Source organism: Bos indicus x Bos taurus, chromosome 8 (assembly GCF_003369695.1).
Source record: "Bos indicus x Bos taurus breed Angus x Brahman F1 hybrid chromosome 8, Bos_hybrid_MaternalHap_v2.0, whole genome shotgun sequence".
NCBI classification, from domain to species: domain Eukaryota; kingdom Metazoa; phylum Chordata; class Mammalia; order Artiodactyla; family Bovidae; genus Bos; species Bos indicus x Bos taurus.
The window spans coordinates 77,982,141-77,998,120 of record NC_040083.1 but is presented as its reverse complement, the minus strand read 5'-3'; the positions used below and the strand labels follow the sequence as shown (position 1 = coordinate 77,998,120).

General features: G+C 37.6%; 1 protein-coding gene across 10 annotated transcripts in view; it reads right to left on the bottom strand.

Moving 5' to 3' along the window:
• Positions 1-15,980, bottom strand: part of NTRK2 (neurotrophic receptor tyrosine kinase 2) — a 414,185-nt gene that overhangs the window by 343,319 nt on the left and 54,886 nt on the right. For all 10 annotated transcript variants that reach the window (XR_003512340.1, XM_027550142.1, XM_027550137.1 and 7 more), the window contains exons 8-9: positions 1,798-1,934; positions 1,152-1,284 (exon numbers count right to left, since the gene is read on the bottom strand). Coding sequence is in view for 9 of the 10 variants with exons in the window: in XM_027550142.1 (XP_027405943.1) it covers positions 1,152-1,284; positions 1,798-1,934 (270 nt within the window). In the remaining variant the exon portion in view is untranslated. The remainder of the gene's footprint in view (positions 1-1,151; positions 1,285-1,797; positions 1,935-15,980) is intronic.

The window sequence follows — 15,980 nt, the reverse complement described above, 5'->3', positions numbered from 1 at the left end:
ACACAAGGATCACAATAGGGGAGGGACAATACTTACCTTCCTCCCACCAGCCCAGGTCCCCATATGCCCAGGCCCCACTTCTTCCTGCCACCACACTCCAATGTGCTTTTTGTGAGGTGTTGATTTAAGGACATAAAGTTGGAAGCTTGGTTGTACATGTTTGGGGATGACACTGACTTCAAGATTGGTCAGAATCATGAGAAATTATCAGTCCCAGACCTTCTGGGCATCGGGGTAGTATTGACACCGGCAAAAGGTTGGTGATTTCAATCATTCACTCCAACAGTCACATAAGGAATGTGTGTTATGAGTGAATGCTAATCAGTGTACCAACACCTGTGTCCACGTGTGTGTAATGCACATTCATACTTGTGCACACTCGTGTTTTTCTCAGCCAAATCCTAATTCAGAGTAAAACCTCATTAATTTATACCATGGCAGCTCAGAATTTGCAATGATGTGAAGAGTATGTATTTTTTTACTGAATATGTACATCATTCACATTGAATGAAACAATCTGGAATATTAAGATATACATTGCATTGTTTACAATACTGGAAAACAATGTACATATACTAAAGAAACATTAATATCCTTTATCTTCAGAAGACAGAAACTTAAAGCAATTATAATAATAGAAGTTTTTTGCAGGTAATAATAATTTTCAGCCATTTTAGTAGTATTCCTTCCACTTCCCACAGAAGCTTGATGTCAAACTAATGAGGTTTATTTTTTGTATCAACAATATATTGAATATGAACAGCCAGCCCAATACTTTAGGTATCACAACTTTAAAGGTTCATATTGCTTTTAGAGAGAACAAAATTTAGAAACTAGTTTATCAAAATTTAAACTACAAGTTATTAACAAAAGGAAGATAACCAGCTCAAAATATGTTCTATCAAGAAAAGACAAGATAAGGCACAAAAGGATAAGTTTAAGATCGAAAAAGAAGCTTAAAGACAACACATGAACAAGAGAGATTAGCAGAAATAGAAGGATGGAAGGAGCTGGTAGCATTTGTTAATTAAGGACGCAGAAAACACTGCATATACTTTTTTAACGCACAAAGCAGCAGAGGTCCCCAACCACAAATGCGGGTGTGTCCACGATCTTTTCTATTAAAAACACACGTTGATCTGATTACGTACAATGTACAGTGAGGTTGACAGAATCTTGATCTTCTCCTACAAGATTTTCTGCCACACAAGAGATTTGCTTTCCACTGTCATCAGATGAAATGTTAGTTATCCTTAAGGAGCCCTGTGTGTGGCTTGTTTCATTCTACAAATGAATTAACAGACAAAAATAATCTTGATTAGAACTGAACCCAATAGTGAGAAGATTTGGCATTTCTTCCCCTAACTAGAGAAAATCATCTGTAACATTAGAAAAAAAATTCCAGTCTAATCAAGCTCAATAAAAGGGGCAACTCAGACGTTATTCTCTTATCTCCAGATTTTAATTATAAACGTGTGAAGCTGATTTAATCCTTGAATTCCTACTTACCTTCCTCGAAGGGAAAAAACCACAGTGAGAGTCACTCACCTTGCTCATGATGACACAAAAAGCTTACTAGAGACCTACAGACTTCCAATCTATGAAGTATACGTAACTAAAATACAATCTGCCTTAGTCTTTGTTTAGTAAGAATAGACAGAAAGTAAATACACAACAGAACTCATTGTAAACCTCTCTCTGTGGCCCTATAAAATATTAAATGATCATCACTAGGTTAATACAATCTCAAGTTCTGAGATATTCTCATCTCTACAAACATACACACACAAGACTCACCATATGCTTGGAAACCAGATTACCGACATCCCAGTACAAATTCGGAACTGGGTCACCTGCAACAGTACAAGATAATGTGATAGACTTTCCCTCCTCCACGGTGAGGTTAGGTGCGGCCAAATTTGCTGATGGCAAACCTGTGGAGCAAGGAAAGTAAAGGAAGACATACACACATAGTTAGGTGCATTATCAAAGTAACAGCAACAAGTTGAAAACTCTCTCTGCTTTAAAAATCAATCATTATTTGCTTTCTGAGACTGACTTATGTTGATCCGAAAAAATGCCAAATTGATAAGCTTTACAGATTTGATGAGAGCCAAAAGATGTGCAAAGAGATTTGAAAACAAATTTTGCATGTGTCTCAAAAACACCATTGCAGAATAATCTTTTATTTTTAAAAAAACCCACTAGTTTGTAGAACTACATCTTCTGGTTCTTGTTCTGTTTTACAGTTATCAATCCAGTTGTTTGCACACAGTCATTGTATTTGTAGAACATCTTATTTTTCCCTCAGTTTTCTCTCTTTCATTTTTTTACAGTCAAGGACAAAAGGGTGGGAGGCATCTACAATTTTTGCATAAACCCATTTTTTTCCATTAAATAACTCACAAATCTAACCCACTACCAGAACTAGATTTTTAAAGAGATAAACTATGATCTTGAAATATAAGTTTAAAAAGCAGACCAAGATTTTGAAACAGTCCAATTATGGAAGTTGGTTTCAAAGCATTTTTCAAAGATAATTAATAAATTTGAACCATACAGCATTAGAATGTTTCAAAGCTATATAAATCATAGTTAAATATTACAGGTATACTTGGTCACCTTATTTATGACATGATGAAAAAAATTGTATAGATCATTATCCCAGTGAAAAGCTCTTTTTTGGAAAAACCCTGAGAAAGTATTTGTTACCAGATGAAATTCTGATGCTTATAGACATTCTTTAATATTTCAAGACAGCTTCATTTTTGTACTTTTATATTTCCTAAGTCAGCTTTTCTTATTAATGGTATCACTTCATTAAACTATTATACCATTTGGGTGTTTATACTGCTCTTATTCATAGTATTTTTAACATGAAGGTGGGTCTCAGAATACGTCAGGTCTTGCCAGTCAAGCAAGCCCCTCGCTTGGTATCAGAAACTCACCTTAGGACTGCATTCATCCCAACAGCTCTGTCCCATGGAACTATAACACATCATTAAACTCGGGAGGACCCACAGGTCAGAAAAGGCAATTCATCTTCAACAGCCATGAAATTTCAATTAGCCTGCCCACCTAAGGGTTTCTGACCTGCCACCTTCACAATATTATGCACAAATCCTTCTCTTAAGACACAGTCCTTACTGACAACACTATTAGTATTTATTCCTGAAACCAGACTACAGCAAGATTTACATAGTATATGTCTCATGGTATTCCCACAATTGGTAGAGGACTTTCCAACAAGATCTGGCTTTCAGTGGCTGGTGTGACATCTTCAGAACCCTTCCTTCTTGTCAGCCTTTAATAGAGAGCAGTGTTGTATCTTTCACAAGGTTCCAAACAGTCCCCTAATATACTGAATTTATATCGAGCAATGAAACATATACAAGTGATCAAGAGTCAGTGCAGTTGACTGGAATGAACACTGGGTCAGGAGTCAGAAGCCCTAGACCCTAAACCTGGCCCATACTATGTGCCATCAGGTGAATCATTTCTCCTCTCTCAATGTGATTCATTCTGTATTAAATACACTGTTCAATCAGAAGATCTAGCTAGGATTTTTCCAGCTCTAGAATTTGGTGACAACTTTCATGACAATTAAGCTTCCCAATGTAAGAGGCTTGTCATGGCAAGATATTAATATAAGGAATGGGTTTATTTTTTTAAAAATCTTGAAGCTGGTGGTATGATCCAGGTGACTTTTTCCAGATATGCATTTCTTTAAAAAAAAAATACATAGCCACATAGTTTGAAAAGTCTATAATTCTACAAAAAGTGTTTAAAAAAAATATTCAAACTCTCTCTCAGATCAGGAATAAGACAGTGATGCCCACTTTTGCCACTTTTATTCTACATAGAATTGGAAGTCCTAGCCACAGGAATCAGACAAAAATACATAAATTAAAGATATCTAAATTGAAAAGGAAAAGTAAAACTGTCACTGTTTGAAGACAACATGATATTATACATAGAAAATCCTAAAGACACCACCAAAATAATACTAGAACTCATCAATTAATTTAGTAAAGTTGCAGGATACAAAATTAATATACAGAAATCTATTGCATTTCCAGACATTAACAATAAACTATCTGAAGAAGAAACTAGGAAAAAAAATCCATTTACAATTGCATCAAAAAGAACAAAATACCTAAAAATAAATCTAAGAAGGTGAAATACCTGTACCTGGAAAACTTTAAGACACTGATGAAAGAAATTAAAAACAACACAAACAGGTGGAAAGATATATGGTGCTCATGGATTTGAAGAATTAATATTGTTAAAATGACCATACTACCCAAGGTAATTTATAGATTCAGTGCAATTACTATCAAAATACAAATGGCAATTTTCACAAAACTTGTATGGAAACACAAAGGACCCCAAATAGCTAAAACTATCTTGAGAAAAAAGAACAAAGCTGGAAGTATCATGCTCCCTGATTTCAAACTATATGATAAAGTTACAACAATCAAGAGTATGATGTCTGTTTATCACTCATTCGTGTCTCTTTGTGACCCCATGGACTGTATAGCCCACCAGGCTTCTCTGTTCATGGAATTCTCCAGGCAAGAATATTAGAGTGGTTGCCATTCTCTTCTCCAGGGGATCTTCCCAACTCAGGGATCAAACCTGGGTCTCCTGTGTAGCAGGCAGATTCTTTACCATCTGAGCCACCAGGGAAGCCCAAAGAGTATGATACTGGCACAAAAACAGACACATTGATCAATGAAACTGAAGAGAGAACCTGGAAATGAATTTGTACTTACATGAACAGTTACTATTCTACAAAGGAAGCAAGAATATATAATGCAGTAAAGATAGCCTCTTCAAAAAATGGTATGAGGAAAACTGAACAGCTACAGTCAAAAGAATCAAAGCTAAACTACTTACTTATACCATGAACAAAAAGAAATTCAAAATGAATTAAAGATTTAAATGTAGGACCTAAAACCATAAACCTCCAGAAGAAAACACAGGCAGTATATACTCTTTGATACTGGTCTTAGAAATTTTTTTTTAAATAAAGGGGGAAAAAGAAAAATAAATGTAACTTTGCTGTTGTTGCTATTTAGTTGGTAAGTCATGCCTGATTCTCAGCAACCCCATGGGCTGTAGCCTGCCAGGATCCTCACTCTATGAGATTTCCCAGGCAAGAATACTGGAGTGGGTTGCCAGTTCCTTCTCCAGGGGATCTTCTCGACCCAGGGATCAAACGCATGTCTTCTGCATTGGAAGGTGGATTCTTTACCACTGAGCCACCAGAAAAGCTCAAATTTAACTACAACAAAGTAAAAAAGATTTTTCAAAGCAAAGGAAACTATCAACAAAATGAAAAGTTTCCCTTTGAACAGATAAATATTTGCAAACTATATATCTGATAAAGGATTAATATCTAAAGTATACAAAGAACTCATGTAACTCAACATAAAAAAGAACCATTTAAAAAATGGGCAGAGGATCTAAATAGACGTTTTTCCAAAGAACTACAGATGTCCAACGGGCACATGAAAAGTGGTTCAACATCACTAATCAACAGGGTATAAATCAAAACCACAATGAGATAACACCTCACATTATTCAGAACAGCTACTACCAAAAAGACAACAAATGACAGATGTTGGCAAAGAATGGAGAAAAGGGAATTCTCATGCACTATTGGTGGAAATTCAAATTGGTGCAGCCATCATAGAAAACTGTGTGGAGATTCCTTGAAATTTTTAAAAAATGGAGCTATCATATAATCCAGCAATTTCACTTCTGGGTAATTAATCCAAAGAAAACAAAAACACTAATCATAAAACATGTCTGCACTCTTATGTCCATTTCAGCATTGTTTTTACAATAGCCAACCTAAGTGTTCATCAGTGGATGAAGATTAAGATGTGCTATACAAATACAATGGAATGCTACCCCTATAAAGAATGAAATCTTGCCATTTGTGACAACATGGATGGACTTAGTATTATGCTAAGTGAAATAAATCAGACATAGAAACACAAATACTGTACAATGTCACTTATAGGTGGAATCTAAAAACCAAAGCAAATTAAACAAACATAAAATAGGATATAGGAAACAATCAGATAGTGGCCAGCGGAGAGTGGGGTAGGAGAGGAAAGAAATAGGTGAGGGAAATTAAGAGGTATAAATTTCCAGTTGCAAAGTACCAACAGGTGTGAAATGTACAAAAAGGACAGTGTAGGCAATATAGTCAATAATTATGTAATATCTTTGTATGGTAACATATTATAACTAAGGCTGAGCATGGTGATCATTTGAAATGTATAGAATATTGAATCACTATGCTGTGTATCTGAAACTTAATAGAGTATTGTAGGCTATTTATACCTGAAAAACACACCAAAAAAGCAAACTTATAGAAAAAAAGATCAGATTTGTGGTTACTAGGTGCTGGGGGTAGGTGGAAGGAGGGGAGATTGAATAAAGTAGTCAAACGGTACAGATTTGCAGTTACAAGTAACTACTAGAGATATAATTTACAACACAAGGAAAAACTGTTTCCATTTCTTCAATTTTGTATCTATATGAGATAATGGATTTTCACTAAACTTACTGTTAAAATCATTTCATGATGTATTTAAATCAAATTGTGCTGTACACCTTAAACTTATACAGTGCTGTCTGTCAATCATATCTTAATAAAACTGAGGGAAAACATAACAACTACACACACAGGGGGGAAAAAGAAAATATTCAAACTACCATGTGAAAAATAGTACCCATGTGGCACTATTTCCTGCTCCCCAGAAGCACTCATTTCATCTCTTTTAACTTCCTTTTGGGTATTGATCTCTGTATCACTAAATACTGTGCTTATATTGCTGCTTCCTGGTTTTTCTGTTTTAACATAATCTACTGGCCTCTCACCATGGAAGATGAGAACTCGGCTCATGTTCATACAGAAAGGCAGCTCTCCTACATGCCCGTACTACATTCACATCACTCTGTGTTCATATCTTACCATATGCTATGAAGTTTTGTTGTCTGAATGTAAACATGAAGTTTACTATGTTTATAAACCTTACTGATAGCTGAAACACTGTAATAGTTATATTTTATCAAATTTAAGATTGCATTAACTATAGGATGCAGTACTGTGATAAGAATCACTAAGAAAGGGAAAAAAACTATGTCAATTCAACTATGATGTAATGCCTTCTCACCACTTAGATTTGCATTTAGTGGTTAGACTTACTGGGTAACCCATCTGTTTTAAACCTTTCTTTCCTGTATCCTGTCTTTTTTTATCTGCTCTATTTATGGGGAAATTTCCTCAGATTTACCTTGCAAGCTTTCTTTTGATATTTTCATTTCTGTCATACTTTTAGTTTCCAAGGCTTGTTGTTGTTCCTGAATGGTCTGCTATTATTAACACTCTTGTGTTTATTTCATGGAAGCAAGATCTCTTCTAATCCCTAATATCTATGAGACATTAATGATAATTTCTTATCAATTTTTCTTCTGTCTAAATCAACTTTGTTTCTTGCAACTTTTTCTTTCTTTGGATGTTTTGTATTTGTCTTTAATATAAGCTTTTCTCAAACAGTTTGTGGTCTTTGGCTGTTCTTTAATCTTTAAGAATGGGGCACTAGAATCATTACATATTATTAACTGCCAGTATCATTGCAGAGTTTCACTATTATCGGCCTCTTTAATGGATACCACCTGGTGTCAGTATCCTTAAATCCTTCTCTGGATGGTATTATAGGTCAGATTATGCAGATAATTCTCTTCCAGTGTCCTGTTCAGAAGGGGAAGAAAACTAGAAATACAGGTTTCTCTGGCTTCCCTGGTAGTTCTACGGGTAAAGAATCCACCTGCAATGAAGGAGATCCCAGTTTGATTCCTGGGGTGGGAAGATCCCCTGGAGAACGGATAGGCTATCCAAAACTCCAGTATTCTTGGGCTTCCCTGGTGGCTCAGACAGTAAATAATCTGCCCAAAATGCGGGAGACCTGTATTCCATCCCTGGGTTGGGAAGATCCTCTGGAGGAGGAGATGGTAACATACTCCAGTACATTGCCTGGAGAATCCGCATGGACAGAGGAACCTGGGTTCGCAAAGAGCCGGACATGACTGAGCGACTAAGGACTGGCTATTTAAAAACAGAACTTTCCTATGAAACCTTTTGAAAGCCGAAATGACATAAAGCAAAGCAGCAGTAACCTTAGCACACCTGCTAACAAATGCACAGAATAAATCAAGATAAAGCATAGATTCTCACAGACACAGCTCAAAACTATGGTGGCTTGATGAGATGCTGAGTGTAGTTCCCAGGAAGGAGCTTGGTGGTGCCACTCCCACTGCTCAGGGTGCCCCCTGCCTCTTAACAGCTCCATGCAAAACAAATGCTGAATGCCATTTTTGCTCCTCACCTTGTTTTGTACAAGCAAAAATCCTCTTCAGATTTCTTTCAGAAGAGCAAAGTGGTATAAAGCAAACAGTTGTATGTAAACCCATCATTCTATGACTCTCACAGCCTCAACTCTACTTGGAGTTCCTCATGATCTTTGTTTTATCCTCTTTAGAAAATAAACTTCTAGTTCATATACACCTGGGATGTACGGGGCAAAAATCTTTCAACCACTCTCCTGTACACTGAACTCTCACTTCCTGAGCCTGGTAGAAGTTCTGCAATATAAACTAAGCTCTCCTCTTGACTTTCCCCATTGCTAACTTGGTAACCAGTATTTTCAGCCTCAGTCAGTCACTACTTATCCATCTACTTCCCAGTTTGCAACTGCAAAACCACAAATGTTTGTTGACTTCTCTCACATTTTCTTGTATTTATAGATTAATCTGCTGAGTCTGGAAAAACCACAGAGCCAGGGCTTGCCGTGGTGCTTGTTCTTGAGGTCTGAGCTCCTCACTAGCTGGCTCCATCAACAGACACCTTTCCTGGAACCTCAAACATAAAACAGTGGTGTGAATCTCCTACATTTTACAAATGTATCTAACAGTGTGGAAATTTCAAGCACAAAAGAGGTTAAAATAGAGATTCTCAGCAGAGAATGCTATGCCATAATCTTAATTTCCCCTGTAAAATCTACCATGTTTTTTTTTTTTCCTTCAAGCCTAAATTTACATGATTAACAGTTCTAAAAATGTTTGCTTAATTACAGTACTAGCTGTAATGTTTATTGTGCATTCACTGTACTAGGAAGTCTTATCTAGTACTTTATATTTTTGTTAATTTAATTCTTACAACCAAACTTGAAGTATTTGTTCTCATTCAACTAATAAAGAATGTGAGTTTTGGAAAAGTCAAATACCTCTTCCAAAGTTGCCTAAGTACCCGGGATTTGAACTCAAAGATGAAGGTGTTCACCATATAACACACTATCTTCCCAGACTGCATATATCCATTTTAGCACAGACTATAAATACCAATACATATCCATAATCTGGAAATTTGGTTCATTTAAAAAATACTTATGCATCTATTTATGAGGGAAGAGTGAATCTCCTTTATTTACAGAGAAATTGTATCACCCTGTCATAGCAGTTTCCAAAGGAATCTGTGAAAAATTGGCCAAGTCTAGATCTTTTAAATGTAAAGTCTTCCACAAATGAGTAAGCATCTGACTCACGTTAATTCTACAGCATTAATATGCTGGCCAAAGACTCAATAATGGAAAAAACAATCTGTACTTGAAATATCACTTGAGGTTTAATTAGCACAATAAAAATGAATTGGGAAGCATGAATAGCCAAGGCAGGATAAACCATTTGCCAGGCACTACTTCCTGGCTTAATAAGATTTGAAATCAGCACAAGTACAGAGCAAAGCTCAGCAATGCCTCCAAGAGCCTCCAGCACTACGGTAATGGGATCCTGATTTAAGTTTCAGGATCTTTACACTCTGAGAAACCTCACTAGAGATAAGAGATGACCAGCTGCCTGGACATAAGAGACACCTCTGAGGCCTAGAAGAGCCCAGTAAAGGAGGCAGCTCATCAATGTATTGGTTAAGGCCCTGACAAACAGATGTCAGTTAAAATCAAACTCACTCATTAGCTGTTTATTTATAATACTTGGTAAGCTTTCAGTTCTTCATGTAGAAATAGGGATACTGAAGACATCTACTTTCTAGAGCTTTTAGGATGGCTAATAAGATACTATGGAAAATATTCCAGATAATGTCTAGTGCATATAAAGCCCTTAATAAGTATTAGCTATTACTGTTATTACTGGAGAGGTGGCAAGAATACACAGAAAAACTATACAAAAAAGATCTTCACTACCCAGATAATCACGATAGTGTGATCACTCACCTACAGCCAGACATCCTGGAATGTGAAGTCAAGTGGGCCTTAGGAAGCATCACTATGAACAAAGCTAGTGGAGGTGATGGAATTCCAGTTGAGCTATTTCAAATCCTGAAAGATGATGCTGTGAAAGTGCTGCACTCAATATGCCAACAAATTTGGGAAACTCAGCAGTGGTCACAGGACTGGAAAAGGTCAATTTTCATTCCAATCCCAAAGAAAGGCAATGCCAAAGCATGCTCAAACTACCACACAATTGCACTCTTCTCACACACTGGCAAAACATTACTCAAAATTCTCCAAGCCAGGCTTCAACAGTATGTGAACCATGAACTTCCAGATGTTCAAGCTGGATTTAAAAAAGGCAGAGGAACCAGAGATCAAATTGCCAACATCTGTTGGATCATTGAAAAAGCAAGAGAGTTCCAGAAAAACATCTGTTTCTGCTTTATTGACTATGCCAAAGCCGCTGACTGTGTGGATCACAACGAACTGGAAAATTCTGAAAGAGACGGGAATACTAGACCACCTGACCTATCTCCTGAGAAATCTGTATGCAGGTCAAGAAGCAACAGTTAGAACTGGATGTGGAACAACAGAATGGTTCCAAATAAGGAAAGGAGTACATCAAGGCTGTATACTGTCACCCTGCTTATTTAACTTATATGCAGAGTACATCATGAGAAATGCTGGACAGGATGAAGCACAAGCTGGAATTAAGATTGCCAAGAGAAATATCAATAAACTCAGATATGCAGATGACACCACCCTTATGGCAGAAAGTGAAGAAGAACAAAAGAGTCTCTTGATGAAAGTGAAAGAGGAAAGTCAAAGAGTTGGCTTAAAACTCAGCATTCAGAAAACTCAGATCATGGCATCTGGTCCCATCACATCAAAGCAAATAGATGTGGAAATAATGGAAACAGTGAGAGACTTTACCTTTTTGGGCTCCAAAATCACTGCAGATGGTGACTGAAGCCATGAAATTAAAAGATGCTTGCTCCTTGGAAGGAAAGTTACGACAAACCTAGACATCTTATCAAAAAGTAGAGACATTACTTTGCCAACAAAGGTCCATCTAGTCAAAGGTATGTTTTTTCAGTAGTCATGTATGGATGTGAGAGTTGGACTATAAAGAAAGCTGAGCACCAAAGAATTGATGTTTTTGAACTGTGGTGTTGGAGAAGACTCATGAGAGTCCCTTGGACTGCAAAGAGATCCAACCAGTCCATCCTAAAGGAAATCAGTCCTGAATATTCACTGGAAAGACTGATATTGAAGCTGAAACTCCAATACTTTGGCCACCTGATGCAAAGAATTGACTCATTTGAAAAGGCCCTGATTCTGGGAAAGATTGAAGGCAGGAGGAGAAGGGGATGACACAGAATGGGATGGTTGGATGGTATCACTGACTCAATGGGCATGAGTTTGGGTAAACTCCAGGAGCTGATGATGGACAGGGAGGCCTGGCGTGCTGCAGTCCATGGGGTCACAGAGTCAGACACAACTGAGCGGCTGAACTGAACTGATTTACTCTTATTGGGCTTCCCCAAAGGCTCAGTGGATAAGAAACCTGTCTGTAATGTGGAAAACATAGATGTGGGTTTGATTCCTGGGTCGGGAAGATCCCCGGGAGGAGAAAACGGCAATCCACTCCAGTATTTTCCAGAAAAATCTGATGAACAGAGGAGCCTGGGCTATAATCCGAAGAGTCACAGAGTCAGACAGGACTAAGCGACTAAGCAAGCAAGCAAGATTACTGTTATTACCAACATTAATATGAATATTTAGCTTTAATTGGTACATCTGAATTTAAACATGTGCATATCTTACATTTTGTCAAATTTCTTCAAATAAAAATAACAAAGCCATAGCATGATATCACAAAGAAATGAAATGTACTCAAACAATCATGGAAACTATAAGATCAATGGAAGTTAAACGGTTCTTTTAGAGTAGGATTTCTTAGCTTTTAATATACTAATGTGCATAGTGAACATCAGAGTTATAGAATTTTCTATAGTTTTTTACTTCTTTAATCTTGATTTTTTTTTTTCATACACAGAGCATCTCAAGAACTTAGATGTTGCACAGAATGTAGGGTGGGGAAACTTTGGTGGGCTAGATGATACTCAAGCTAGTTCGGAGAAGGAAACGGCAACCCACTCCAGTATTCATGCCTGGAAAATCCCATGGACCGAGGAGCCTGGTGGGCTACAATCCATGGGGTCGCAAAGAGTCAGACACGACTGAGCGACTTCTGTGTTTTTAAAGCTCAAAGGGATATGGGTCACTGAAAAGGATATAAACCAGGGCAGAATTTCTTAAAGAAGTAACAGATTAGTTAGTTACAACATCAAGATAAATGGAATTGAAACAGAGATGCTACCAAGAGAGTTGGGCAGTACTGCTTAAATAATGCTCAAGAGTTTCTATTCTTAAATTGTTTCCTCTTGAGAGAAGATGAGCAGCCCTGGGCCCACTCAGCTTTGCCTTTTCTGTTCCCCACTTTGGTTATGTGTTGTCACTTTCAGAATTGCACTTTTTTCACCTTGTCATAGTAGCTGCCAAAGTGTGTTTTTATAAACATGGGGTTCTAGAGTGCTGGCTTCCTGGGGCAGAGGAAAGAAATGTGTGTTGTACAAAATCAGTACCTTCATATGTTTAATAAAATAGTTCTATTATTGAAAAAAAAAAAAGAATAAATAGTTGTACAAGCAAAAATCCAAGACCCATGTCTAAACCCTTGCTACTCAAAGTATAGTGTATGGAACAAGGTGTTTGTTATAATGTAGACTCTCAGATCCCAACTCATACCTGTTGGAAAGGAAGCAAGTTTCGCGGGGGAGCTGCATTGCATGGCAGGCAGGATTTAAGTTTCCTGACCAGGGATTGGACCCATGCCCCCCTGCAATGGAAGCATGGAGTCCTCACCCCTGGACCACCAGGGAAGTCCCAAGAAGCATTTTTTTTTAAAAACAAGAACTGCTGGTGATTCACGTGCACATTAAAGCAGCTTGGGAAGCACAGATCTGAAGAGAGTCAGCCTTTTCACTGAAGAGCTGATGATTTTCTGCTGAGGTCTGCTGGCTGGTATATCCTTTCCAGCCACATCCAGGTCAACAGCCATCGACATTGCTTCATATACTGGTGCACACTTCTTAAAAGTTGATGATATTGACTAGATCACTAATTCAAAGTATGTGCATTCTCAATTCCTAATAATTGAGGAAAACTAACTTCTAAACTTTTTGAAATATCAACTCAACTTTGCAATAAATGAGATGGGTCAAGTTTGGGTTTTAATTTCAATATCCATCTGCAGGTCTGGATTATGTTCTTTTCCACCTCATTTTAGTGAGCCTGAGCTCTGTTCATTTCTTATTAGATCATCACTCCCTGGGTATACAAATATTCAAGTAAATTATGATTTTTGTCTGCTTTCTGTCTTCTCTCCACTCACTTTCTATCTTCTTGGCGTATCTTCCTATTTTTGTGTCCCCTAAACATATATATATCACTGCCAGGAATGAAGCCAAAATGAGCCTGACCTATTTAGAAGTGGCTGCTTTACACCTGGTTGCAAAAATGACAGAAAATTAGCAAAGTGACTTTCCAAGCTCAAATGGGAAGCTGTGTTTCTAGGCTTGTGTGAGCTGTCATGACAGTGACAGCAACCACAAAACTTCTAAAAACAAAAATCTGAACAGCTGCTGACAGCTTAGAAAAAACAGCTTTATTTGCCTTCTAAGAAGATAAAGAAAAGCAACGGTCCACTGTGTGGCTTGCTGTATTTTAGTGGATAAAAACCAGTCTCTAATAAAAGGAAGGAAAGCAGTAAACTAGACTTTGTAAATGTTTTTCAGAAAAAAAAAAAAATCAACCTAGCTAAGATGCTAGGGAAATAAAGTTGTTTACCAATCTAAATTATACGTGGAGTATTAATATAGCATTTCATCTTCTGTGAACGCTAACAAATATGAATTACTATCAACCTGTTTTCCTGGTTTAAAACAAAAAAAAGGAGTATATACATATATGCTAAAGAAATATGCATACTATAAATTATAGTGGAAACAAAAGTAAACAAAAAACAAATCATTAACATCAGTTTACCTCAAGGAAACAGGCCTCTCTTCCTGGACACCTGTGACCCAACCTTTCACAACATAGATAATATTTTGTTGATGTATCATAAGGAGGCTCTACACTAAAAGTCCAAAGGTTGGTAAAGTGAAAAACTGAAATTACCATTATACATAATGAAAAAAATCAAAGGCAAACCTAATTTCAATCCATGGGACTATTAAGGATGTCAGCAACAGTTAGAACTGGACATGGAACAACAGACTGGTTCCAAATAGAAAAAGGAGTTCATCAAGGCTGTATATTGTCACCCTGTTTATTTAACTTATATGCAGAGTACATCATGAGAAACGCTGGACTGGAAGAAACACAAATGAATCAAGATTGCCGGGAGAAATATCAATAACCTCAGATATGCAGATGACACCACCCTTATGGCAGAAAGTGAACAGGAACTCAAAAGCCTCTTGATGAAAGTGAAAGTGGAAAGTGAAAAGGTCAGCTTAAAGCTCAACATTCAGAAAACAAAGATCATGGCATCCGGTCCCACCACTTCATGGGAAATAGATGGAGAAACAGTAGAAACAGTATCAGACTTTATTTTTCTGGGCTCCAAAATCACTGCAGATGGTGACTGCAGCCATGAAATTAAAAGACGCTTACTCCTTGGAAGGAAAGTTATAACCAACCTAGATAGCGTGTTCAAAAGCAGAGACATTACTTTGCCAACAAAGGTCCGTCTAGTCAAGGCTATGGTTTTTCCTGTGGTCATGTATGGATGTGAAAGCTGGACTGTGAAGAAGGCTGAGCACCAAAGAATTGATGCTTTTGAACTGTGGTGTTGGAGAAGACTCTTGAGAGTCACTGGGACTGCAAGGAGATCCAACCCATCCATTCTGAAGGAGATCAGCCCTGGGATTTCTTTGGAAGGAATGATGCTAAAGCTGAAAGTCCAGTACTTTGGCCACCTCATGCGAAGAGTTGACTCATTGGAAAAGACTCTGATGCTGGGAGGGATTGGGGGCAGGAGGAGAAGGGGACGACAGAGGATGAGATGGCTGGATGGCATCACTGACTCGATGGACGTGAGTCTCAGTGAACTCTGGGAGTTGATGATGGACAGGGAGGCCTGGCGTGCTGCGATTCATGGGGTCGCAAAGAGTTGGACACGACTGAGCGACTGATCTGATCTGATCTGATATGATAACTGCACAGACATTCAACCCTCAACTGGAATTATCAGCTTTTATTCACTATGGTTATTTAACATATATGCAGAGTACGTCATGTGAAATATCAGGCTAGATGAAGCACAAGCTGGAATCAAGACTGCCAGGAGAAATGTCAATAGCCTCAGATATGCAAATGACACCACCCTTATGGCATAAAGTGAAGAGGAACTAAAGAGCCTATTGATGAAGGTGAAAGAGGAGAGTGAAAAAGCTGGCTGAAAACTCAACATGCAAAAAACGAAGATCATGGCATCCAGTCCATCACTTCGTGGCAAATAGGTGAGAAAAAACGAAAACAGTGACAGACTTTTACTTTCTTTCGCTCCAAAATCACTGCAGATGGTACTGCGGCCATGAAATTACA